Source organism: Emiliania huxleyi, assembly GCF_000372725.1.
Source record: "Emiliania huxleyi CCMP1516 unplaced genomic scaffold EMIHUscaffold_79, whole genome shotgun sequence".
Taxonomy (NCBI): domain Eukaryota; phylum Haptophyta; order Isochrysidales; family Noelaerhabdaceae; genus Emiliania; species Emiliania huxleyi.
The window spans coordinates 107241-128984 of NW_005196094.1; the positions used below are offsets into that span (position 1 = coordinate 107241).

General features: G+C 66.2%; 8 protein-coding genes across 8 annotated transcripts; 3 read left to right on the top strand and 5 right to left on the bottom strand.

The window, feature by feature from the left end:
* Positions 1-440: 440 nt before the first annotated feature.
* On the top strand, positions 441-1010 carry EMIHUDRAFT_218385 (hypothetical protein; the record flags this gene model as incomplete). Its single annotated transcript, XM_005759828.1, has 1 exon — positions 441-1010. The coding sequence occupies one exon, from the start codon at positions 441-443 to the stop codon at positions 1008-1010; it is 570 nt and encodes a 189-aa protein (XP_005759885.1).
* Positions 1011-2308: 1298 nt separating this feature from the next.
* Positions 2309-2926, bottom strand: EMIHUDRAFT_218386 (hypothetical protein; the record flags this gene model as incomplete). Its single annotated transcript, XM_005759829.1, has 3 exons — positions 2309-2337; positions 2446-2552; positions 2781-2926. The coding sequence occupies 3 exons, from the start codon at positions 2924-2926 to the stop codon at positions 2309-2311; spliced, it is 282 nt and encodes a 93-aa protein (XP_005759886.1).
* A 741-nt stretch (positions 2927-3667) lies between these two features.
* Positions 3668-6995, top strand: EMIHUDRAFT_438535 (hypothetical protein). The gene is made up of 13 exons (XM_005759830.1): positions 3668-3985; positions 4083-4161; positions 4367-4464; positions 4591-4648; positions 4785-4808; positions 4879-4913; positions 5005-5115; positions 5340-5398; positions 5466-5531; positions 5686-5731; positions 5998-6121; positions 6217-6327; positions 6439-6995. Exons 1-13 carry the CDS (start codon positions 3681-3683, stop codon positions 6601-6603), a joined length of 1281 nt encoding a protein of 426 aa, XP_005759887.1. The 5' UTR covers positions 3668-3680; the 3' UTR covers positions 6604-6995.
* A 2442-nt stretch (positions 6996-9437) lies between these two features.
* On the bottom strand, positions 9438-10406 carry EMIHUDRAFT_438537 (hypothetical protein). The gene is made up of 2 exons (XM_005759831.1): positions 10105-10406; positions 9438-9870 (listed from the first exon to the last, which is right to left on the bottom strand). The coding sequence occupies exons 1-2, from the start codon at positions 10378-10380 to the stop codon at positions 9796-9798; spliced, it is 351 nt and encodes a 116-aa protein (XP_005759888.1). The 5' UTR covers positions 10381-10406; the 3' UTR covers positions 9438-9795.
* A 681-nt stretch (positions 10407-11087) lies between these two features.
* EMIHUDRAFT_106507 (hypothetical protein) lies at positions 11088-13163 on the bottom strand (the record flags this gene model as incomplete). Its single annotated transcript, XM_005759832.1, has 1 exon — positions 11088-13163. One exon carries the CDS (start codon positions 13161-13163, stop codon positions 11088-11090), a length of 2076 nt encoding a protein of 691 aa, XP_005759889.1.
* Positions 13164-14049: 886 nt separating this feature from the next.
* On the top strand, positions 14050-15624 carry EMIHUDRAFT_438540 (hypothetical protein). The gene is made up of 4 exons (XM_005759833.1): positions 14050-14716; positions 14871-14930; positions 15002-15073; positions 15168-15624. The coding sequence occupies exons 1-4, from the start codon at positions 14075-14077 to the stop codon at positions 15549-15551; spliced, it is 1158 nt and encodes a 385-aa protein (XP_005759890.1). The 5' UTR covers positions 14050-14074; the 3' UTR covers positions 15552-15624.
* Positions 15625-15665: 41 nt separating this feature from the next.
* On the bottom strand, positions 15666-17846 carry EMIHUDRAFT_359239 (pyruvate dehydrogenase E1, alpha subunit). Its single transcript, XM_005759834.1, has 6 exons — positions 17689-17846; positions 17071-17529; positions 16924-16987; positions 16705-16847; positions 16529-16618; positions 15666-16314 (listed from the first exon to the last, which is right to left on the bottom strand). The coding sequence occupies exons 1-6, from the start codon at positions 17773-17775 to the stop codon at positions 16048-16050; spliced, it is 1110 nt and encodes a 369-aa protein (XP_005759891.1). The 5' UTR covers positions 17776-17846; the 3' UTR covers positions 15666-16047.
* A 2997-nt stretch (positions 17847-20843) lies between these two features.
* Positions 20844-21599, bottom strand: EMIHUDRAFT_106510 (hypothetical protein; the record flags this gene model as incomplete). Its single annotated transcript, XM_005759835.1, has 1 exon — positions 20844-21599. One exon carries the CDS (start codon positions 21597-21599, stop codon positions 20844-20846), a length of 756 nt encoding a protein of 251 aa, XP_005759892.1.
* Between the last annotated feature and the right edge of the window lie 145 nt (positions 21600-21744).

Below are 21744 nucleotides of genomic sequence, written 5' to 3' on the forward strand. Positions count from 1 at the left end.
CCGGCGGTTTGGCTGTAGAGCCTCTACAACAAACTCTACAGCAAAATCGCGCTCTACATCGCTCAGCGCTCCAGAGCGCTCTACATCTCTACAGCTCTACAGCGCTCTACACTCTACATCCTCCTCACCCTCCCTCAGTAAAAATCTCTCTCTCTTGTTTCGAATTTTCTCGAAAATATCGAAAGGAAAAACCGACAACAACAACAACTCTCTCTCTCTCCAAAAACCGCGGCAAATTCTTCTCGCAATATCTGCTCGACCGCTGGCGAGTAATATCTGCCCCGCCCACCCAGGGTACCCTCTCCGAGGACCCATCGAGGATTTCGCCGGGCGGGGGGGGGGGGGCGGGGGGGGTGGGTCCTACAAAGAGACCTCCCCACACAGAGAGTAGTGGGCCGCTCTACGCCAGGCTCCGCCTTTCGCGTCGGCGGCAGTGGCGCATGCTTGCCGCCATCGCCCTCTCGTGCTGCCTGACCGCGTCTGGCCCACGCAGGCGTGTGCCTTTCGTCAATCACCATGTGCATCAGCGCACGCACCGTCGCTTGCTGCCGCTCGTGCTGGCACAGCAGGATCCCGGACAGTGGACGCCGCCGCCCAAGCTGGATGCTGATGTGGCAGTGCTCCTGTGGTACAGTGGCTGGTCCACTGTCTTTCGCAGTGCGGCGTATCGCTATCAGTTGAGCGGGCTGCCGTGGAAGCGGCTCGACCAGATTGGGCTCGACTTGCCGGCTCTCAACAACGCGCTCGGCGAAGGGGCGGCCCTGGCGGCGACCTGGGTCGCAGCCGCTCTGCTGACGGGCGTGCTCGAGAGCGATGCGCGAAGGTACGACCAAACGAGGGTGCTGCTGACCTGGACGATGGCGGCCTCGGCCGCGCAGGCGGTCAAGTACAGTGCAGGGTGGAACGCAGGGGACGGGAGCTTCAAGACCGGCGACGCGATCACGGACGCGGCGATGACGCTGGTGCTGATGTGGGCCTTGCGTGTGTTTGAGGAGCGCGGTGTCCTCTGACGCATCCAGGTTCTCCCCGGCCCCCGCGCGCCCCTTCGCTGCTACTTGACACGTTGACAGTTGTACTTTTAAGCGACGGGAGAGGCGGAGGCGGACACGTACGTGGCGTGCACAATTTACGTTTCGTGCACACTCTAAGAGATCTCTGCGTTCGGCACCGACTCTGATCTCGGTAATATAAAACCTGCCTGTAGTTGGGCGCTTGCAGCCGCTGCGGGCCGCGGACCTTCACAGTTTTCAGTTACCGACACCAGGGGCGAGACAGATCACAGATGTCAGATCTCTGCCCGACTCTCATTCTCTCTTTCTCTTTCTTCCCCATCTTTATCTGTGTCTCTCCGCTGTTCTAAGTAATAAGTAAAGAAAGAAAGAAAGGTCATGCCAAGCTAGGGCTGGGTCGAGGACAGTGACAGAGACGTCCCCACCTTTGCAGGATTTTTGCGCAGCGGCGCCGCCAGGCGCCCGCCCCGGCGGTGAGCGACGCGTAGCGAGCGAACCGCCGGGGCGGGCGCCTGGCGGCGCCGCGGAGCTCCTTTGGCTCGGCGCGGGCGGGGGTGCGAGCAAAAAGAAATTTCCCTGCGGCCCTACCCGGCGCCTGCGCTCGGCGAAGGCCGCGAAAGACCGAGGTGGCGAAATCGCTGCTGCGTCAGGACGCGGGCACCTCGCGAGAAGCTGATCATGCCCAGCCATCCTCACCCCCCGAAGCAGCTGTGGCCGCGATTTCAGCCGGTCTCGTGACCGCCCCGCCCCGGCAGGCGCGCGTTTGAGCGAGGCCGTCGTGCAGCGCACCGAGAAGGGGCCGGTCGCGCGCAGCGCCATGCCGCAGGCGTCCGCCGGAGGCCCGCCGGAGGCTGTATGCGGCGGCCACTTCCCCTCGGTCTTTCGCCGCGCTCCGGCCGCTCCTTGGCTCCTGGCCGTCTCCTCCGAGCGGCTTTGCGCGCCCCCAAATTCCCCTGACAGCAGCGCCTCACGGCGTGGGCTGCAAGGTCACTCGGGGTGACCCAGGGGGCGGCGGGGGAGCACTCTTCCGCCGGAGTATCGACGGTCTTCCCGCCACTCGCTCGTGTTTGAGGTGCATCCACCCCCACCCACCACCTTCCCGGCAGCCCCACCCGCTCGGTGACGTCCTCACTTCTCCCCCCTGCCCCGCCCCCCCCCCTTTCAGGCGAGGCCCTGGCCACCAAACTCGCGCTCGTCGCTCCGTGAACGGGCAGCAGCGCGACGCTTTTCGAGAGCGAGCGGCGGCGGCGGCTCAGCACCAACCTTTGCATCGCAGGGGCTGGCTGCGTGGGCCCCCATCACCGGACTGCGTCGGGCTCGCGTCTCCCTGCCCACGCGGGAGCTGGGTGGAGCGCAGTGTGTGTGTATATGTTTGTGTCTGTGTCTGTGTCTGTGTCTGTGTCTGTGTCTCTGTCGTGTGTGTCGTGTGTCGAACTCTCGCACTGCTCTCTATCGCTTAGCTCTCGCCACAGGCTCAGCCTCGCCTCGCCGCCCGCACGCTCGATACACGACAGAACCCGGACGACGTGCGTTTTTGCTTCTCTACAAAACACGCACACCCACGCCCGCCCCAGTCAGCGGACCCAGCGCCATCGAGAACAAAAGACTTTGGCGAGCATAGTCTGAGGGTATCCTAAAAGTTCGGCCGATTTGGGTCAAAACGCTAAAAGCACGCCCGGGCGTAGATTTGGGGCAAAACGACAAAAGTGGGCCCGCCCGGGGCAAAATGGTAAAAGTCGCGCGCCGCAGGCGCGCGCGAAAATTTTGGACATTCTGCTCTCCGGCGGCGCCCGCAGCGCGGTCTCCAAATCCTCGCTCGCTATAGCGGCGTGCAGCCGGCGGCGCAGCCACGCCTTGTTGCCCGAGAGGGCCTCGCCACGCTCGCCCAGCTCCTCCTTGAGCTCCACCACCTTCATCGCCACCAGATCCTTTTACCTTTCGCATCGCCGCCGCCGCAAAGAGCCCCGGGCTCAGCGGCTCAGCGCCTCAGCCTCGTGCTCAGCAGCGCCCTTATCAATGTGTGACAAACTTGTAGCGCTGCATGTGTTTGGACACACACCGGCGGGCGCTTTCGAGGCGAGCGGCATTTTTCTAGGCATAGTGTGCAGGAACTACTTCTGCCGTTTGCGGCGTTTGCGGGACGGATAGCTAGTACTTACTGCACCCGGCGCGCAGCGCCGAAGAAAAACTTGAAAAATGCTAAAAGTTGGGCGCTCCGAGACGACCAAAGTGGTAAAAGTCGCACTCTCCCCTGACCCGATCAAAAGCGTAAAAGCACCCGAGGCTCCAGAAACCTAACCCTCAGACTATGTTGGCGAGCCAACCGGCAGCCGAGAGATAAATTCTCCGCAAGAAGAGCCCTGCCGCTAGCGCGGTGCAGAGCGCGAACTCGCCGTACTGAGCCTGGCGCAGCGCGAACTCGCCGTCTGAGCCTAGCGCAGCGCGAACTCGCTCCTGTTCATAGCTGCGCAACCCTAGCCTAGCTCCATTTTACAAAAGCGAGGGCAGGGGAAAGAAGGAAAGCAAACAGAGGACCAAACGAGGGATGGGAGGAGGACAAGGTCCCCACCTGCACGAACAGGATTTTGGAAGGACGATCAGGGACGAGGAGGGGAGAGTGCGCTTTGCGTCAGGCGGTTTTCTTCCACACTCAGGAGCGCGGTTGGGTGTATGTCGCACGCGAGCCTCGCTGAGGAGGACTGGCTGGCGCGCTCGCCGCGGCGCAACCTGCGGCAGCTGCTCACGCGTGCGCTCGGCGACGACGGCGCGCAGTGCTCCGAGGAGGAGATGCAGCAGCACGTCGCGCTGCTGCAGCGCGCCGACGCTGAGAATAAGCTCGGCAGGCGCAAACTGTACCTGCTTTTGGACCTCGACGAGACGCTCGTGTTCGCACAAAGGCTTCGCGCCGGCGCTAGTCCCGCCGGCCACCTCATCCACGTGCGCGGCGAGGCTTTTGACCTGCAGCTCCGGCCTGGGTGCGTCTCCCCGCCGCACCGTGCCGCAACTGCTTGGCCATAAGCGCCTCTCCGCTGTCACCGCCCGACGACGCCGTGGCTCGCCTGCCCTTCGCAGACTCAGCCACTTCTTGTCGACGACGGGGGAGAGCTTCATCATGTACCTCTACACGATGGGCGATGAGGAGTACGTCAAGGCGCACGGCCCGAGAGACAGGGAGGGAGAGACGGACAAAGAGAGGGAGGGGGAGCGAGGGAGAGGGAGAGAGACGGGGAGAGAGAGGAGAGAGGGAGGGAGGCAGGGAGAGAGAGGAGAGAGGGAGGGAGGGAGAGAGGAGGGGGACAGGGAGAGCGGCCCCCAAGCTGCGGGGAGTCGCACACCCCCTGTGCTTCGCCCCAAAGGCTGTCCTCGCCGTCATCGACCCCAAGCGGACCCACTTCACGGGCGGCGTCTGCTGCTGGCGCGCCGACCAGTCGCGCACGCTCAAGACGCTCGAGCGGTGCGAAGGGCGGGGTGGGGGCGGGCGGGGCGGGGCGGCCTTCTCAGGGGACGCGGGCCCGGCTGGAGGAGAAGCCTAGGAGAAGCCTCCTCCCCCTCACCCTGCCTCCCCTCCCCTCCCTCCCAGCGCCGTCGTCGAGAAGCAGATGGCGCTCATCGTCGACGACACTCCGGACGTGTGGCAGGCGAGAGACAGCCGAGAGACAGCGGGAGCTAGACCCTCCGGAAGCTAGACCCTCCGGAAGATAGTCCGCCGGAAGCTAGTCCCTCCGGAAGCTAGTCCCGGGCCCAACCCCTCCCTCTCCTCGCGCCCCCCTGCAGGCGGACCTGTCCAACCTGCTGCTGGTGCCCACGCGGCGCACCGCCCCACTGCCACCGCCTCCCGGCCGAGACCCCCCCCCCCCCCCCCCCTAAGGTGCGCCGCTTCCAAGGCCACGCCGGAGACAACGGGCGCGCGGGGCCCCGCCAGCGCCGGCCCCGCCCCTCCTCCTCCCCGCCCCTCCCCCTCTCCGCCCCTCACCTCTCCGCTCTCCTGGCGCAGGCTGATGCAGCTCAGCTCGCAGCTCAGCTCGCTGCACAAGCGCTTCTACCCGCCAGCCGAGAGGGCACCATGGTCCCTCGACGGCCCGCTCCGCCAGCCGCCCGACGCCAGGCGCCGCCACACCGCGCCGCCACACCGCAGTGCCACACCGCGCCGCCACACCGCACCGCCACACCGCACCGCCACACCGCACCGCCACACCGCACCGCCACACCGCAGTGCCACACCGCAGTGCCACACCGCACCGCCACACCGCAGTGCCACACCGCACCGCCACGCCGCGCAGTGCGGGACGCACCCCCCGCCCGCGTTGAGCGGCTGAGGCGCACCTGCAGGCAGCTGCTGGCGGAGGCGCGCGGCACGGCGCTGCGGCGCTGCCTCGTCGCCTTCACAGGCGCGGCTCCGGCGAGGCTGTGGCGGAGAGTAGCGGCGCTGACCGCGCCACCGCGCCACCTCGGCAGGGGTGCTGCCCGACACCAAGGATTTTGGCGAGATCGCCTTGTGCGCGCTCGTCCGCCAGTTTGGAGGCGCGGAGGAGTGTGAAGAGGGGTGGTGTGAAGAAGAGTAATGTGAAGGGGGGTAGTGTTAGTGTGCGGAGGGTTGCGCGGAGGTGCGTGGTGTGGTGCAGTCTGCGCGTGCGTCTGTGGCTGGTCTGAGCTCGGGAGGCTGCCTCCCCCGCAGGCGAAGTGACGTCGTCTGTCGAGGAGGCGACCCACCTCGTCGCGAGGCAAGATGCAGCAGAGATGCTAGCAGCGATGCAGCAGCGAGGCTAGCAGCGAGGCTAGCAGCGAGGCAGCAGCGAGGCAGCAGAGATGCTAGCAGCGAGGCAGCAGAGATGCTAGCAGCGAGGCAGCAGCGAGGCAGCAGCGGCCGCGGAGCCCCTCCTCGCGAGGCACAATCTCGGGTAATCTCGGCTTGATCTCCTCCTCGCGAGGCGGGCGGCGGAAGAAGAGCCTTACTCCCGCCCGCCCCTCCCCGCCCCCGCCCCTGTAGGCAGACCGAGGGGTGGAAGCAGGCTGCCAAGATCCGGCAGGCGGCGCAGCGGCAGGGGCAGGTCTCGGTGGTGTGGGACCACTGGCTGCTCGACACGCTCTGCTCGTGGCAGCGGCAGCCCGAGGCGCCTGACCCCTCCCCTGCCCCGCCCTCCCGCCAGAGAGCGCCTGGCCCAGAGAGCAAGAGAGCACTTGCCCCCCCCTGCCGGCTGCGGCGCAGGAGCGGTACCGCGTCCCGCTCGAGGAGATGGACGGCGCAGAGGCGGGTGGCGCAGCAGAGGCGGCCGGTCCGGAGGCAGCCGAGGCGGCGGGCGGAGCGCCGCAAGCACAGGCGCCGCGTAGAGATGACTGCCGCGTAGAGAGGGACAGCTGGGCATCGCCGGGCGAGGGGCCGACGGGGAGCTACACACACGCCCTCCCTGCCCCTGCCCCCCCTTCCCAGTCGGGCCAAAAGCGCGATCGCGAGGGCGCGAGCGAGAACAACATTGCGCGCATGACCGTCGCCGCCTACCTTCGAGAAGTGAAGGCGAAGAGCAGTGCTGCGGGGGTGGGTGGAGGCGCAGTGGCGCAGGGAGCGCCTGCCGCGGCCGCTGATATGGGCACATGACCGTGCATGAAAGCTAACGTGTTAGTGGGCCCGCCGTGACCACGAGCGCTAGGCTCTCTGCCTGCTCTGGTGGTGCTCGTGCGCAGCGTCGGCGCGCTGACGCCTCACTCACACTCTCTCGACACACGCGCACGCCCATCGCCCACACTGCGCCGGAGGGCGTGGCGCGGCCGCGGGCGGTCTCTGCCTGGTCTCTGCGTGAAAGGTGGGATCGCGATCGGGAGCGGTGAGGCTGAGGGTGGCGAGAGACGCGGGGGAGGAGAAAGAGAGGGAGTCGAGCTCCGCGACAGACGCATGCCGGCCGCGACCGGACTGCGGACGGTCTGCCGACACCCCCCTGCTCCCACTCCGCCACTGGAAAACCCGAGAGTAAGGACGACAAAAAATGTGTGAAAATAAGCGCTGCTGGAAAAGGTAAAAAAACAAAATTGGGTCTATCGCGCGGTGTGGTGTGTCGTACACTGTCGACCAGGGTTCGGACTTTTGCGGGGTATGGTATGGTACTCTCGCGCAACCCACCTCGAGACCATACGCCCCCCCCCCGCGCCCCGGCGCCCCCCCGCCTGCTGACAGACCCAGCCTCCCCCGCCGACGGGTGGACGGGACCCCCGCACCCCCCCCCCCACCCACCCACCCCCTCGTCGCCCCACCGCCGGCCGCCTTACTGCTAGCTCCAGGAGGCTGCAGACACCGACACGCACACTAGATACGCGCGGATGGCCGCCGTCTTCCACATGCTCTCTAGAGCGCGGCGGCGAAGTTGGCAATCGCCTGGCGAGCGGCGGGCGCGGCACCCGCGCCGGTCGCCGCACCCGCACCAGCAGGTGCCGCGCCGGCCGTCCCCGTGCGGGCGGCTCCGGTGGCCGCCGCGCCGGCCGCCCCGCGGGCCACCGCACCGGCGAGGTCATTCATCGGCATCGCCGTGCCGGCGGGTGCCCCTCCGGTGGGTTCCCCCGCTCCGGTGGTCGCCTCGCCGGTGGTCGCCTCGAGCGGGTTGGCTGCCTGGCTGCGCCAGCGGCGCATATCTCGGGGGACTTGTAGTACATTGAGGCGCTCCGCAACCAGAAGGGTGTGGGCGAGTGGAGCGTGGAGCAGCTGCAGCAGCTCCGCGACACGGGCGCGTGCTCCTACCTCATGGCGCTGCGGGCTCGGCGGCGGCAGCGTGAGGGAGGGGCCGAGGGACCATACCCCCCACCCCTGTCGAGGGCTAGTCTTGGGCGGTCAGGATCATACCCCCCCACCCTTTGGTCCGCGAGGGTACCATACCATACCCCGCAAAAAGTTGGAACCCAGACGTCTCGTGAAAAATTTATAAATTTAACCCACCAAGTACCTTAAGGTACTCAAAACCCCCACCAAGTGCTCCAAGTGCTCCATCATGATACCATGCGCGCGGGGCCCTGGGCCGCTGGGCCGCTGTGGGCCCTGGGCCCTGGGCCCTGGCGCCCGCGGACCCCGCGAACGGTGTGTGTTTCGACGGGGAGAGCTCCTGGCTAGCGCTGGCAGCTGCGACGCGGTGTAAAGCCATATCATCAGCACCCCCTATGCCACCGTGACGAGCATGCGGGCCCGCTAGAGCTGTAGGCGGTCAAGCGCCTAGGCGCCTAGCTGGCCCCTCTCTGGGAGGTGTGCGCCGCGTGCGGTGCCATCGCTGTTCTCTCTCTCTCCCGGGGTCAGCTCCAACCTGCCGTGTCGGGACGTCGCCCCCGCGGCTCCCCCCCCCCCCCTCTCCGCTCTGAACTGCATGCTGCGCGTTCTCGCCTTGTCCCAGGAGCCAGGTGCGTGTGTCTAATCGTAAAGCCGTAAGTGGGGGCCCTGGCCCCCCTCTGTTTTCTGTTTTCTGTTTTTCAAAACGCCCGCCCGCCCGCCACCCCGTCCCCGAGGCGGCTCGGCCCCCTACAGACCGAGAGATCAAAAACGCTCGGCGCCTCTGCGTGTGACCCTGACCGGGTGTTGTGTCGACTGTCGTGTGACTTGTCGTGTGTGAGGGCTGCGACACCTGTGTGCCGGCGTCGATATGCCGGCGTGAAAATCAAGAGGGTGCGGGGCCGCGCGTGGGGCGTGGGGAAATTAGAGCTGTTTAACATTAACTTTGGGCCTAACAGTTGCGCTAGTGTTGGCTGAAATCCTTAACGTTGTTCAAGTGTTCACCCCAGCCCATGCTGTTACTGTTTGTTACTGTTGTCACTGTTGTTCAGCGGCCAGCAAGCAGAAAACGGCAAAAAAAACGGGTAAAACCCGAAAATACCCGGGGGTATCCAGGTATTTCGGGTATTACCCGCACTGGACGCTGGAGATCGTCGTGGGTACTGCCAAGGCCTTCCTTATTGTTGTTCAGCCGGCCTAACGTTAGCTACTGTTGTTGGGGAGCCCCACTTTTATTCTGTTGTTACTGTTAAAATTAACACTACTGTAGCAACACTGTTCAGCTCCCAACGTTAAACAGCTCTTAGTGGGGATATGACCCGCGGTGTGTGGCGCGGGCCCCCCGCTCGCCTCGCTGGCTGGCGCGCCCCTGCGGCTGCGCGGCCTGCGGCTGCGCCTGCCGCGGGGTGCGGGCGGAGAAACGATAAAGGGAGACGACCCCCCCCCCGCCCCCCGGCCGCCTGCCAAAAACACGACACACGCGCGCCGGCGGCGTCGCGCACGCCGCACGGGGCGCGGCGGCCGGCGCGCGGTGCGCGCGGGATGAGGGCGTGTGTGGTGTGTGTGCGCGCGCGCGCGCCGGCGTGCGGGTGCGCCCCTGAGCCTGACGACTCTTCTCTCTCTCTTCTCGTCTCTCTCTTGACACTTGACCTTGAAAGTCTTCTGTCTTGGTCCGTGTGGACACGGCTTTACGTTGTAGCTTGTACACACGAACGTTCAATTCCTACTCCTAGTCCAATAATTCTCGGGACACCCGCGCAGACACACGAGACAGGGCACTGGCAAGAGCTGCAAACGAGCATGCACTGCGGCGTCGCGCGTCGCATGTGGCAGGCAGCGTTTGTCTCTGACAGCTGCAAGGCGCCCCCGGACAGGTGGGATGTCTCGCGGCGGCGCTCCTGCCGCGCACAGTAGCAAATGCCCTCGAGTGTCCAGGCCGTGCGGCTGCCTCGGAGCCGCCCCTCAGGCCTCGGGTGACATGGGCTGGCGATACGCGTACTGCTGCTCTCTCCTCTCTCTGTTGCCTCGTCCTCGCAACGCGCGCATTCACTTTGTGTACGACTGGATGGTGTAGTACTTGAGGGCAGACATGCCCGCCTCGGGGTAATCCTCAAAGCTCACCTGCGCGCGCGGCGGTGGCCAGCTTTGGACTCTGCTGGACGAGCCTCGCAGGGCGGCGCCAGGGTGGCGAGAGCGCGGCGACGGCAGGCGCCATGGGGCGCGCTCTGGAATCGCCCGCCCCAGTGTCGGCCGGCGCAGCGCTGTCGGCCAGCGGGCAGGCGCAAGGCTCTCGGGGAGGCGGCGCGGGCAGGGAGGCGGGCTCTGCGCAAGCGCGCGCAGAGAGCGTGGCCGCGCCTTGTAGTCCAACTTCTTTTTGTTGGAGGGGTCTCCATCCTCGCTCACCTCCTTGGACACCTCCAGCTTGCCAACATACTTCACGCGCTCGTCGTTTTTGATCTGCCACCCGCCCTTCTGGTGGTCGCCAGTGATGGCCTCGCGGAATTTTTCATCGAGCTCCTGCGCAGACATTTTGTACGTGTAGATGGCTCGGTACGGGCTCTTGTACAGCTCGCGCCGGTCGCTGCCCTCGGGCACAGCGATGTCCTTGAAGCTGTCGGCGGCTTCCGACATTGTTGTGGCGCGGCGGACGTATCTGCCGCGAGGGGCGAGGAATGGGGTCGGTGTGGTGTGGAGCGCGTCCCCTCGCCCACCATCTGGCCATCGGATGCCACGGTGGGTCGGAGGTGGGTCGGTGGTGCCCGCCGGCACAGCGCGCGGGCGGGGAGCGCGGTGGTGCGCGGAGGGGCGGGGCGCGCGGACGGGCGAGGCGCGCGGAGGGAGCGGAGGGGCGGGGCGCGCGGGAGGGGCTCGGAGGGCGGCGCACTCTGCTGCGCGTCCTGGGTCCAGAATGCGCCGTTGCACGCCAGGGTTGGGACTTTTCACGGGGTATGGTATGCTGCTATCAAGGACCATACCCCCACCCCTTTGGGCCGCCGATGGTACCATACCATACCCTGGAAAAAGTTGGAAGCCCGGTTTTTTCTTTCTTTCTTTATTTCCAAGTACCGTGGTGCAAGACCTTAAGCCGCTTGTGCCTTGTGTTAGTGCCAGTGCGCGCCAGCCTCCCCCGTGCCCGTGGCCCCGTGCCCACAGTGTTGCGGTGCGAAAATAATTCCCTAAGCGGCGCTTGCAGGTCACAGGATTAAAAAGAATCTGAAGATCCTCACAAGAAGATCGCGCAGGGCGCAGGGGGCGGGGACACATGTGTCCCTAGAGAACCCATCTCGTCTCAGAGTTGACCGTTGTATTTATTTATTTAGGTCACTGGACTGTGTTCTTCAGCCGAGCTCCAGCTCCTCCAGCTCCGACGCGAGCATCTCCAGCTCGTGGAGGGTCACCTCCTCCCCGTCCTCCTCCTCTGAGCTCGGGCGCGCCGCCAGGGATGCATCGCCTCGCTCAACGGGCGCGCCGCCAGACGCCTCGGCCAGCGCCAGCTCGACCGTTTCCGAGTCGAGCGACGTCGACCACTGCGAGGCGCTCGGCTCGTCGTCCCTGTCCGCCTGGAACCCGATGCCGAGCTGCTCCGCCGCCCTCCGCGCCGCCACGGCTGCCGCCGCCGGCCCGGCCCCACCCAGGTCGTCCAGCCCGTAGCATGCGCAGTGGCTCACCGCGGTGGAGAAGCGGTCGTGGATGAGGGAGCGGAGCTCCGCGGCAAAGCCCGGGCTGGGCGGGCCGGCGCCCGCCTCCTCGCCGCGGCTAGCGGCGAGTGCCAGGTAGTAGTTTGGAAGCTCGAGGACATTGTCGCACGTGTGCGCCTGCGGCATCATCAGCGCCATCGCCGCCTCCTCTCTGCGACCCCTCGGCGCGAAGGGGAGCTGCACAGAGAGCACCGCGGTCCCTGGCTGGGGCCAGCGGTCCGACCCCGTGCAGAAGGCGAGGAGCCTCCGCTTCTCCTCCTCGGTCCACCCGTCGAGCACCGCCCACAGCGCCTCGCGCAGCGGCGGGCAGCCGGCGAGCGCCGCGTCCTCGACGACCCGAAACACGTCGCGGAGGCGCCGGTCGTGGCTCTCTGGCTCGCCGCACACGATTGCGCAGAGCTGCGTGGGCGAGATGCCAATCCCGCGCAGCATCGCTGGCGGCAGCACCGCCTGGAACCCCTCGCGCAGCGCCTTGAGCTGCCAGCCCCCCTCGCCTCCCCCCGCGAGGCGCTCGCGCGCCCGCTCCGCGTACTGCTCCCTGCCCAGCCCCGCGAGCCCCTCCAGCGCCGCCATCTCCTCAAACTCGCGGCGGCCCATGCGCAGCACCGCACGCACTGACGCCGCTGCCTGAGGGTCCAGCCCGGCGAGCGCGTCGAGCGACGGAGCAAAGGGCCGCACGCCAGGCTCCGCACACAGGGCTGCGAAAAGCAGCGTCGGTAGCAAAATCTCGACGGTGCACCTGTTGCACACGGCCTGTGCAAGCAGCCACCCGGAACATCGGAGCAGCGCCTCCGTTTCGGCGGACTGCTCGAGGCTGCCGTCGAACCAGTGCTGTCGGTGACTGCCGTCGTACGGAAGGAGCGCCGGACGCCCGTCCCCGCCGCGCGCCAGGTGCTCGCCGATGAGCGCAAAGTACTCTTTTCGCGGCCCGTGGCCCTCGCCGTGCTCCAGCCCGCCATCGCGAGACCGGAACTGAGGGTAGAGCTTGGCGCTGCCCAAGCTCCGGGCGCTGCCGTGTGGCGAGACGCGGTGCGGCGAGTCGCTCCATAGCGCAAACGTGTCCCACAGCGCGGTCGCTCGCTCGCACGGCAGCCTGAATCTGGAGTCAGCCACGACGCACGCGTCAACATATAGCAGGAGTGCTTTGCCCTGCGGCCCGAGCGCCGCGCTCAAGAGACGCGGCTGCAGGCCGAGCCTCGCCTCCAGCTCGCCGAGACACGCAAGCTTGGCGCGGATGCTTGGCTCGTCCTCCACGGAGACCACGCGGAAGAAGGCGACTCCGAGGAGGGCCAGCAGCCGCCTCAGCGAGCTGTTGACCCAGTCAGCCTCGGGCGGAGCGCCCGACGCGGGCTCGGCGCAGACGGCAGACTCCAGCCGCCTCGTCCACTGCTCGAGGAGCAAGGCGAGCAGAGCCTCGGTCTCGCAGGCGCCAGCCCATCGCGCTGCCCCGAGCGCGCCCGACGCCTCAAAGAGGAGCTCTACCAGCCCTCTTGGCGTCAGCGAGTCCCACGAGGCGCGGCTGTCCTCGGCGCCGCTCAGCCGCGCCTCGACCGAATCGAGCAGCGGAGCCCACAGCTCGTCGAGGCGCAGGTGGATGGAGGCGAGCTGCTCTGCCCCTCCCTGGCCCGCCTGCGGCGGCCCGCCCCTCCTCTCGAGACTGCTCGGCGGAGAGGCGCGGCCCGGCGCGGCAGCGTGGGCGGACGCGCCGCAGCCCATATCACACGTCGGCGTATTGGACGAGACGAACGAAGCGAAGGGAGCTTGGAACCAGAGAGAGAGAGAGAGAGATTTTTCTCTCTTCTCTTGGAACCGGCGGCAGCAGGTTCCTTCGTGCAGCGCTGCGCCCTGGCTGGACGGAAATTGCACGTCGCCCGCCGTTGCGCGTAACGGATTTTTTAAATTACAGTCTACAGTCGAGAGCGTCGTAGTCGCTGTGTTCTGCTCGTTCTCAGCGCAGCGCTCTTGTATTCACACCCGCACAGCACCCTAAGGTATTTTTATATTCCCCCACCCGGGTGAGTGGGTGGGTGGGAATTTTATATTTAGCAATATGAGCCGCCGTCCCCACTCGAACTCGAGTCCGCCGACCGCTATAGGTCGAGCGGGGAGAGAGGCGCTGCCTCCACGGAGCACGGTGGGGACGGAGCACGGAGGCGACACCTCCGTCCCCACCCGCCCACCGCCATTGGTTCGAGCGGCAAGCCTTAGGTAGAGCGGGGACGGAGACGTGGAAAAGCGTGCTTGTGAGTGGAAGCCACAAGCGCGCTGGCTCCGGTCGTTTTTATATGAGGGTGTTTTTCTGAGGGTGTGTTTTCTTCAAGCCTTTCTTAAACTGGGTAACGAACCCTGTGAACAGACTGGCGTGCTGATCGTGAAGAGGCGCCATGTCATCGGACACCGAGAGCACGGTCTGCGACCCGCGGTTAGAGGTCGCACCCGAGCCGCAAGTCCCCAGATAAGGCGCGTGCCCCAGCTGTTCACAGCAACAGCACGGTCTACCCCTGTCGTCCCACCCCAAGTGCAGCAGGTGTTTCCATTCACAGCACTACCTGAGACACGTCGATGTTTGGAATGACGATTTTTCGTCGGCGATCGCTCGCCAAAAAACAGCCCGCTGTCCGGTGCCAATGGCCGCCGGCGCCACCCGCCCTCGGCCGGTGGCGAGCTCCGTCCCGGCGGCGGAGGCGCCGCCGCTGCCTGAGCTCTCTGAGGAGCGAAAAATGGACCTCGCAGAGCTGCTTCGGGCGCCGCAGCCGGACGATGCGGCCACCGTCGAGCTGCTACTCAACCCGACCCCAGACAGCGCCGGCGCGGTGACAGCCATGATGGAGACGGCCCGTGCGGGGCCGCCCAGGTACGATTGCTTCATCTCCACCGGCGTCGCGCCTGCGTTCGCCTTCTCCGCCTTCCGCCACCGCAACGCCGAGGGCGGCTTTCAATACGACGTGCGGCTGACCCCGACCGAGTCGAGCCGGGTGGGCACCAACTCGTTCTGCGCGCAGCTGAAGTGCTCAGCCGACTGCACCCGCTACACGCTGTGCGACGACCCCTCCAACTTTTACTCGTACCCTCGCGAGCTCGGAGCCGTCTTTGTCGGCGGAGCCGGCCTCGGCAACCGCATCTCGGTGCTGGTGCCTCGCGTGCTGCCGTCGGGCGCGGCGGCGCAGTTCCGCGTGCTCCGTCCCGAGGACGGCATCATCTCCCGCTTCCTGGCGGGCCAGGCGCGCGAGCACATCATGACCCTCTCCGGCTTGTGGACGAGCAAAGAGGCGCCTCCCCACGCCCCGCCTCGCCTCGCCTCGCCTCGCCTCCCCTCGCCTCGCCTCCCCTCGCCGCACGCCTCGCCCCCTCCCCTCGCCTCGCCCCACGCCGCCGGGCGTCCCGCCCTGCCTAGCCTGACGCCCGCCCGCGCCTGTCTCGCAGGGAGGGACCGTCGAGCTCACCCTGGGGGGAGAGGGGACTGCCGCAAGCCAGCGACGGACGGTGCGCCGCACACAAGGCCTCGCCCTCCGCCGCAGCCCTCCCCGACCCGTGCCCGACGCCCCCCGCTGCAGGTCTTCCGCGCGACGCAGAGCAGCTCGACGCTCTCGCTCCAGTACTCGTCGCCCCTCTCCTGCTTCCAGGCCGACGCCACCGCCCCCAAACCATCCGCCCCCTCCTCGCTCCGCCACCTCACACCCCTCCCCTCTCCCTCGGTCCCTCCCCTCTCCCTCGCTAGGCCTTCTGCATCGCCCTCTCGCTCGTGCACCACGCGCAGCACCGCCGCCGCCCCTCGAGCGAACCGCGCCGCGCCTACGGCTCGGTCGGCCGCTCCTCCTCGCGCCAGAAGGAGCAGGAGCCGCCGCACAAGCCTCGCCCCTCCACCTTCCCGCGCGCCTGGTCCGCCAGGGGGGGCGAGGCTTGTGCCCCACCCGCCGCCGACCAGCTCCACCACAACGTGTGAGGTGCAGCGGACAGATCCGCCTTCCTCGGCCCCGAAGTCGCTCTAGAGATACGTCAGAGAGAGAGAGGGAGAGTGAGAGCGCGCGCGCTCGCGGGTCGCGCCACGCGCGCCGCGCAAGAGGAAGAGCCTCCAGGGCCGCTCCACATGCTCCAACGGGCTAGTACACTCGATCGAGGACAGGTCGCAGATACGGGTCAGGTCCGCCAGTTTCTTTATTAGCGTGCGCGCAGTTTCACGCAAAGACCAAAAAAGGCACTTCAAAAAATTAAAGGTAAGGCAAGCGGTTCATCTCACTTCTCTCAGTCCAACTCGAACTCCACCAAAAGCGAGCACAAGACCAACGCGTCCACATGGTCCAAGCTCGCTCTCTGTGCACTGTGGTATTTCGTCCATCGGGATCACACTACACACACACGAGCAGAGCAAAGCCGCGTATCCGGGCCGGTGCCCGCTGCCCCCTCTCTCCAGAATCTCACCAGAAGAGCGCGAGAGAGGGGTGTCTTTTTAGTGGCGCGGCAGCGCGTGTGCAATGCCGCACCGCCCACCCTCAGGCTGCCAGCCGCGCACGGCGCACGCACCACGCTCCTGCGGCCTCCCCCCTCCCATCGCCACATCCCCACGGCAGAAATTTCGGCCCGCGTTCTCCCCCGTGCGGTCTCACCGATTGGTGCCGTAGACGCCGGAGGAGGTTGAGATGTCGGGCCCGCGCATGAAGAAGTCCTTGGACTGGCCGACGTGCACGTCCGTCCACAGCTCGGACTGCTCGGGCGGAGGCGCCGCTTTGGCCGCCTCGACGGCGGCGGCCACCTCCGCCTTGACCTCCTTGTCGATCTCCTTGATCTCGGCCTCGGTGACGAGCTCGGTGTCGATGCAGTAGCGCTTGGCGCGGTCGACAGGGTCGCGGGCCGCGCGGACTTGCGACACCTTTTGCAGGCGGGGGCGGGGGGGGGGCGATAGGGGGGGGGGGGGGGGCAATGGGGGGGGGGGAGGGAAAGGGAAAGGGAAAGGGAAAAAAAAAAAAAAAGAGGGGGAAAGAGAGAAAGAGAGAGAGAGAAAGAGAGAGAGAGAGAGAGAGAGAAAGAGAGAGAGAGAGAGAGAGAGAGAACCTTTGGGGCGGGGGTCCCCGGGGGGGGTGCGCCTCGTCGCGGTTGCGGTATGTGATGCCCGGGTCAGACATGGAGTGGCCGTGGTAGCGGTACGTGTCGAACTCGACGACGATCGGTCCGACCTAAAACGGAATGGTCTCTCTCCTTCCTTCGCAGCAGCGGCAGGAGTGGGATCTGGAGTGGATCTCGGCACGAGGCTGGGCGTCGCCTCGACGGCGTGCTTCTTGAGGAACTTGGTGCACTCGCGCACCGAGAGGACGTTCATGCCGTCGCACTTGATGCCGGGCACGTACCCTCCTCGCGTGTAGTAGTCGTCGTTGGCCGAGGAGCGCTTCTTGGAGGTGCCCATGCCTAGAGGCGAAGCGTCCGAGAAGCTTCGCGGGCGGCTCGAGGTGGGATGGAGCTCTTCTCGGGCGGGCGAGAGCGCCGTACTGGTTGTTCTCGCAGACGTAGACGAGCGGCAGCTGGAGCAGCGCAGCCATGTTGAGCGCCTGGCGGGGCGGGCAGGCGAGGCGGCTCTAGCGCGCGTGGGGCTGGGCGGCGGCGGGGGGAGGTGGGGGGCAGCGCGTCGCGCCTCGAAGAGCTGGCCTTGGTTGGCGGCTCCGTCGCCGTAGAGCGCGAAGGAGCAGCAGCCGTCACCGGCGAACTTGTGCGCGAAGGCGATGCCCGCGCCGAGCGGCGCCTGCGAGCCGACGATGCCGTTTCCGCCGTAAAAGTTGGCGTCGGCCTTGTACATGTGCATCGAGCCGCCCTTGCCCTTTGCACAGCCGCCCTGCTTGCCGAGCAGCTCGCAGAGCACGCCCGTCACCGTGTCGCCACGCGAGAGCTGCCACGCGTGGTCGCGGTACGACGTGATGACCGAGTCGCCCCACGTGGCGCCCGCCTCCATGCCGACGCAGATCGCCTCCTGCCCGTCGTACAGATGGCAGAAGCCCTTGACGTGCTTGGCCTTGTACAGCGTGTCCGCCGAGATCTCCATCCGTCGCATGCGATACATCAGCGAGTAGTAGCCGAGAAGCTCGTCCCGCGTCACCTGCCGGGGGAGAGTGTCGTGACAGAGGCGCGCGGCCGGCGGCTCCATGGAATGAGGCGCCTTGGAAGGTGGCGGCGGCCGCCGGAGGGGTGTGGGTGGCATGTGAAATTGCGGGTGGGGCTGCCCCAGCCGCTCTCCCCACTGCACGGCCACGCTCACCTCAGCCGTCATGGGCGGCTCCGACTCAAGCTTGAACGTCTCGTAGGGCTTGTCCAGCTGTACCGTGACGGTACCCGACGACATCATCCTGCGCTGCCCGACCGCAGCGCCGCATGAGCGTCGAGCTGTCCTCGCTGCGCAGCTTCGCAGCATCGACTCTCTTTGTGTTGGATGCGGCGGCCTTGAGGCGCTGCTTGCTGGTTTTCTTCTCTGACGACCTCGCCCCACTTTATGTAAGCAACAAAACCAAACAACTCTAACACTCACACGTCATTTGGGGCCTGGATCCCTGTTCACGCGCGCGCGAGACGTGCAGACAGGGTTGCCAGGTGAGAGCGAATGGCGCGGTTCACGCCTCGCACAACAGAGAGAGAGAGATTTTTAGCAATACCAAACAACTCTAACACTCACACGTAATTTGGGGCCTGGAGCCCTGTTCACGCGCGCGCGAGACGTGCAGACAGGGTTGCCAGGTGAGAGCGAATGGCGCGGTTCACGCCTCGCACAACAGAGAGAGAGATGCGCTCTGCATGGTGGGACATATGTGTATCGCGCGCCTTGCGGGGGGGGCGCGGAAAAGAGGAACCTCTTAGCGCCATCGCCACGGTGCTGCATGCAGCGCCGGGCGACGACGGCTTACCGCCTCCCGGTCCCCCTCGGCACACCTCCGCTGCTCAATGTTTGACGGCTCGAACCCGTGAAGCTTCCCCGTGCGCGGGTTACCCCGCACACGGGTCAGCCTGCCAGCCACGTATCCACGCAAGCGTGGTCCGCGTGCATGGCATACAGGCGTCCGCCAGACAGCGCAGAGGCTAGGCGACCGGGGAAGGACTAGCTCAAGGGCAACACAGCGTCACCAGCCGTTGGCGCGCAGAACGAGTCTGCGGCCCCCGGTTGGGACGAGTGCGCGACGCGGACGAACCGCTCAATGTGGCCGGCAGCTCGCGCTGCCGGCGGGGTTGGTTGGGGAGAACCGGCACGGGGATGGCCGGCCTCCCCGGAGGGGTCGCCCCCTGGAGGGGCCCCAAAGGGCCCCCCGGGGGGGCGGGGGCCCCCGCCCCGAGGGGCGGGGGCGGGTCCTTCCGTGTCGCTCCCCTCGTCGGGAGTGTCCGTCGGGATGGTGTTGTCCGCCCACTCGGCAGCGTTTGAGCCACTGTCACCTTGCCTGCCGCGAGCAGCTAGCTCGTCGACGTAGTCGTTCCATTTGTTGCCGCTGTGACCCGCCACATGCCTCCACGTCACGGTGTGTTTGGCGCGAAGGCGTCGCCAGAGGGAACGAAGGCGCTCCGCTAGCTGTCTGTTCGTTTTGGGGGTCACCCTCCCCATCATGCACGCCGCCGCGTACTCGCTGTCGGTCCGCACTACTCCGCGTGAGCCCGCTCGTTGCGGTGACGAGGACAGGAGAGCCCGGAGGAGCTCGGCTAGGGCGGTTAGTTCCGCCGTGTTGTTGGTATGCCTGCGCGCGCCGAGGTAGGCTGGGTGCGCCGCCGAAGTGACAACTGGCCCGTAGCCCTCGCTCGCCAACGACGCGCCCCTATCGCCGATTGCGTCGCCCCCGATGAGTACTGTATAGGCCCACCCTGCTTTCCCTAGGTCTTCCGACCCGTCTGTGTATGCCACCCAGTCGGGCGGGCGTCGTTGCGCCTGCTCTGCCAGTTGCTGCTGTGGGCGAAGAACGACCCCTGGTGCCTCGACCATTAGTCTCAGCTTGACCCGGCATGCCCCCCCTTCACCCTGAGGCGCTACACAGAGGAGTGCGACTGTGCTCACCGCGCAGCCGTATATATAAAAGAGAGCGAGTACTTGGGCGAGTAGGCCGTGCGGTCAACGCTGCCGCGCGCGACTTTGCGCGCGAGGCGGCGCAGCTTGAGAACGGCGGTGGGCGAGAAGCCGCCGCCGAACGTCTCGTGGAGCAGCAGGTTGAAGTTGTTGCGCTTGACAAAGATCGCGTCGTGGTAGAAAAAACAACAGAGGGAGAGATGCGCTCTGCATGGTGGGACATAAAAGAGAGCGAGTACTTGGGCGAGTAGGCCGTGCGGTCAACGCTGCCGCGCGCGACTTTGCGCGCGAGGCGGCGCAGCTTGAGAACGGCGGTGGGCGAGAAGCCGCCACCGAACGTCTCGTGGAGCAGCAGGTTGAAGTTGTTGCGCTTGACAAAGATCGCGTCGTGGTAGAAACCGCGATGCGCCTTGACGTAGCCGTGGCCGGTCTTGTGGGAGAAGAGTTGGCCGGGCTGCCCGCGCGCCTTGCAGCCCATGTTTAGGCGGCGGGCCTTCTCTTCGGTGTTGCCGAAGGCGTAGGAGTGGCCATCTAACAACTCTAACACTCTCTCGTAGGCTTGACCTAAAATAAATTTTTGAGCACCAACAAGAAATCGCGACTCTGGGGAGAGACTTTTAGTCTTGTTCTTAACAAAATGCGCATGCGGAGATCGGTCAGTGATCTGTGATCTGTGTGAGGGTCCGCCCGCAGGCACATTTTGTTACCGAGGCGGTGCCCGGTGCCGAACCTGTCGGACCTTAAGACAGCATTGTAGATTCCTGGGCGAGGGTGATGGAGAGGGCTGTCCTGCGGCCGGAGGACCCACATCCCGCATTCCGCTTTTCCGGCGGGCAGCGACGCTGCAGCGACTCACCTCTCAGCTCTCACATCTCACAAGTGTGCAGGGTGTATCGTGTATGGACACTCCACCCTCGCCCAGGGATCTACAATGCTGTCTTAAGGTCCGACCTGTGGGCACTGCCTGCGCTCGGCACCGGGCACCGCCTCGGTATACAAAATCTCTTCTGCCCGCGGGCCGACCCTGGAGCTGGACCCTCCGCACACCGCACAGACGACAGAGCTCTCCGTCTCAGTCTCACTTTTGAGTTGATATACCGTATCATATAATTTAGCGCCGCGCCGCGGGCGCCAGGCGACGAGACTCGTCGCCCTCGATCGTCGCCGCCATCACCGTGGAGCAGCTGCCGTGGGGGTCCCTTTGGGGGGAGGAGAGAGAAAAATAACACGACTGCGGCTGCGGGTGGCCGGGGAGCGGGGTGGAGACCTCTCGCTCACCACTCACAGGACGCAGCTCGCGGACAGTGCCACGGGGGGGCCGCAAACACATAGACTTAGACATGCATGATTATGCGGCCTCCGTCACCGTCTCTGGACTAGATCTTCTCGTCGGGCCGCTCCCCCTCGTCGTGACGCTCCAGCATCTCCTGCGGGAAGGGGACGAAGCCGCGAAGCTTCCAGAAGCGCTTCCTCCACCACGCCTTCGAGCGGCGGGCGGCGGCGAGGAGAGTGTGGCCTCCGTGCAGTAGCAGCGCGGCTGCGACGACTAGGGCCACCACGGCGTCGGCCCACCACAGCGACGGATCCACACTCACCAGCCCGACGCCGACGCACACGCCGAGAGAGAGCAGCGCGCCGGCGAGGGTGCAGGTGCCGTCCTCCTTGAGCGAGGCCGATTCGACCGCGGCCCCGATGTGTAGTTTTAGCAACCCGAGCGCCGCAAAGATGGCTGCGCTCGGCGCGGTGAGGAGGAGCAGCAGGGCGGAGCCACCCTCGCCGTCGCCGCCCGGCGGTTCAGCGTCGTGTCCCGTCAGAACCTCCATCAACGCGGCGCCTCCGACGACGATGGCGAGAAGTACAAAGCAGAGGGCGATGCCGATAGCGGCGCGCTCCTCTCTCAACGCAAGCATGTGCTCGTTGGTGCCCTCTCCCCCACCCCAGAATCGCCAAGCGACCAGCAACGAGGAGACGCAGTCGACGAGGTTCTCCAGGCCAAAGCCGAGCGTGGCCGTCGAGCCGAGCCGAAGGGCAAGCACGATCCCCGCAGCCGCTGCCGCTGTGGTCAGAACGAGCGAGAGGACGGATATGGCGAAGGCCTCTCGCGGCCCTGGCGACGTGCAGTCGAACGACATCAGGGTGTCGCTTGTCACGGCGTTCACGCTTATTCACATAAACGGCCGTTCACACACCTTGAAAGAAGAGAAATTCACATTGCACAACCCCGGGCCCGAAATCGCACAGTGACAGTCAGACATGCAACACGGGGTCCCAGGGAAG

Bases quoted from the DNA above. Each gene is read 5' to 3' on its own strand.
- EMIHUDRAFT_438535 (XM_005759830.1), top strand. From the start codon at position 3,681: ATGTCGCACGCGAGCCTCGCTGAGGAGGACTGGCTGGCGCGCTCGCCG. The intron at 4,162-4,366 runs GCGCACGGCCCG...TTCGCCCCAAAG, and splicing joins GCGATGAGGAGTACGTCAAG to GCTGTCCTCGCCGTCATCGA. The intron at 5,116-5,339 runs GCGCCGCCACAC...GCGCACCTGCAG, and splicing joins CGCCAGCCGCCCGACGCCAG to GCAGCTGCTGGCGGAGGCGC.
- EMIHUDRAFT_438537 (XM_005759831.1), bottom strand. From the start codon at position 10,380: ATGTCGGAAGCCGCCGACAGCTTCAAGGACATCGCTGTGCCCGAGGGC. The intron at 9,871-10,104 runs GCGCGGCCACGC...CCGCGCGCGCAG, and splicing joins AAAAGAAGTTGGACTACAAG to GTGAGCTTTGAGGATTACCC.
- EMIHUDRAFT_438540 (XM_005759833.1), top strand. From the start codon at position 14,075: ATGGCCGCCGGCGCCACCCGCCCTCGGCCGGTGGCGAGCTCCGTCCCG. The intron at 14,931-15,001 runs GTGCGCCGCACA...CCCCCGCTGCAG, and splicing joins CCGCAAGCCAGCGACGGACG to GTCTTCCGCGCGACGCAGAG. The intron at 15,074-15,167 runs GACGCCACCGCC...CCCTCGCTAGGC, and splicing joins CCCTCTCCTGCTTCCAGGCC to CTTCTGCATCGCCCTCTCGC.
- EMIHUDRAFT_359239 (XM_005759834.1), bottom strand. From the start codon at position 17,775: ATGATGTCGTCGGGTACCGTCACGGTACAGCTGGACAAGCCCTACGAG. The intron at 16,988-17,070 runs GCGCGACGCGCT...CCGCCCCGCCAG, and splicing joins ACCAAGGCCAGCTCTTCGAG to GCGCTCAACATGGCTGCGCT. The intron at 16,315-16,528 runs GCGCACCCCCCC...CGCCTGCAAAAG, and splicing joins CATACCGCAACCGCGACGAG to GTGTCGCAAGTCCGCGCGGC.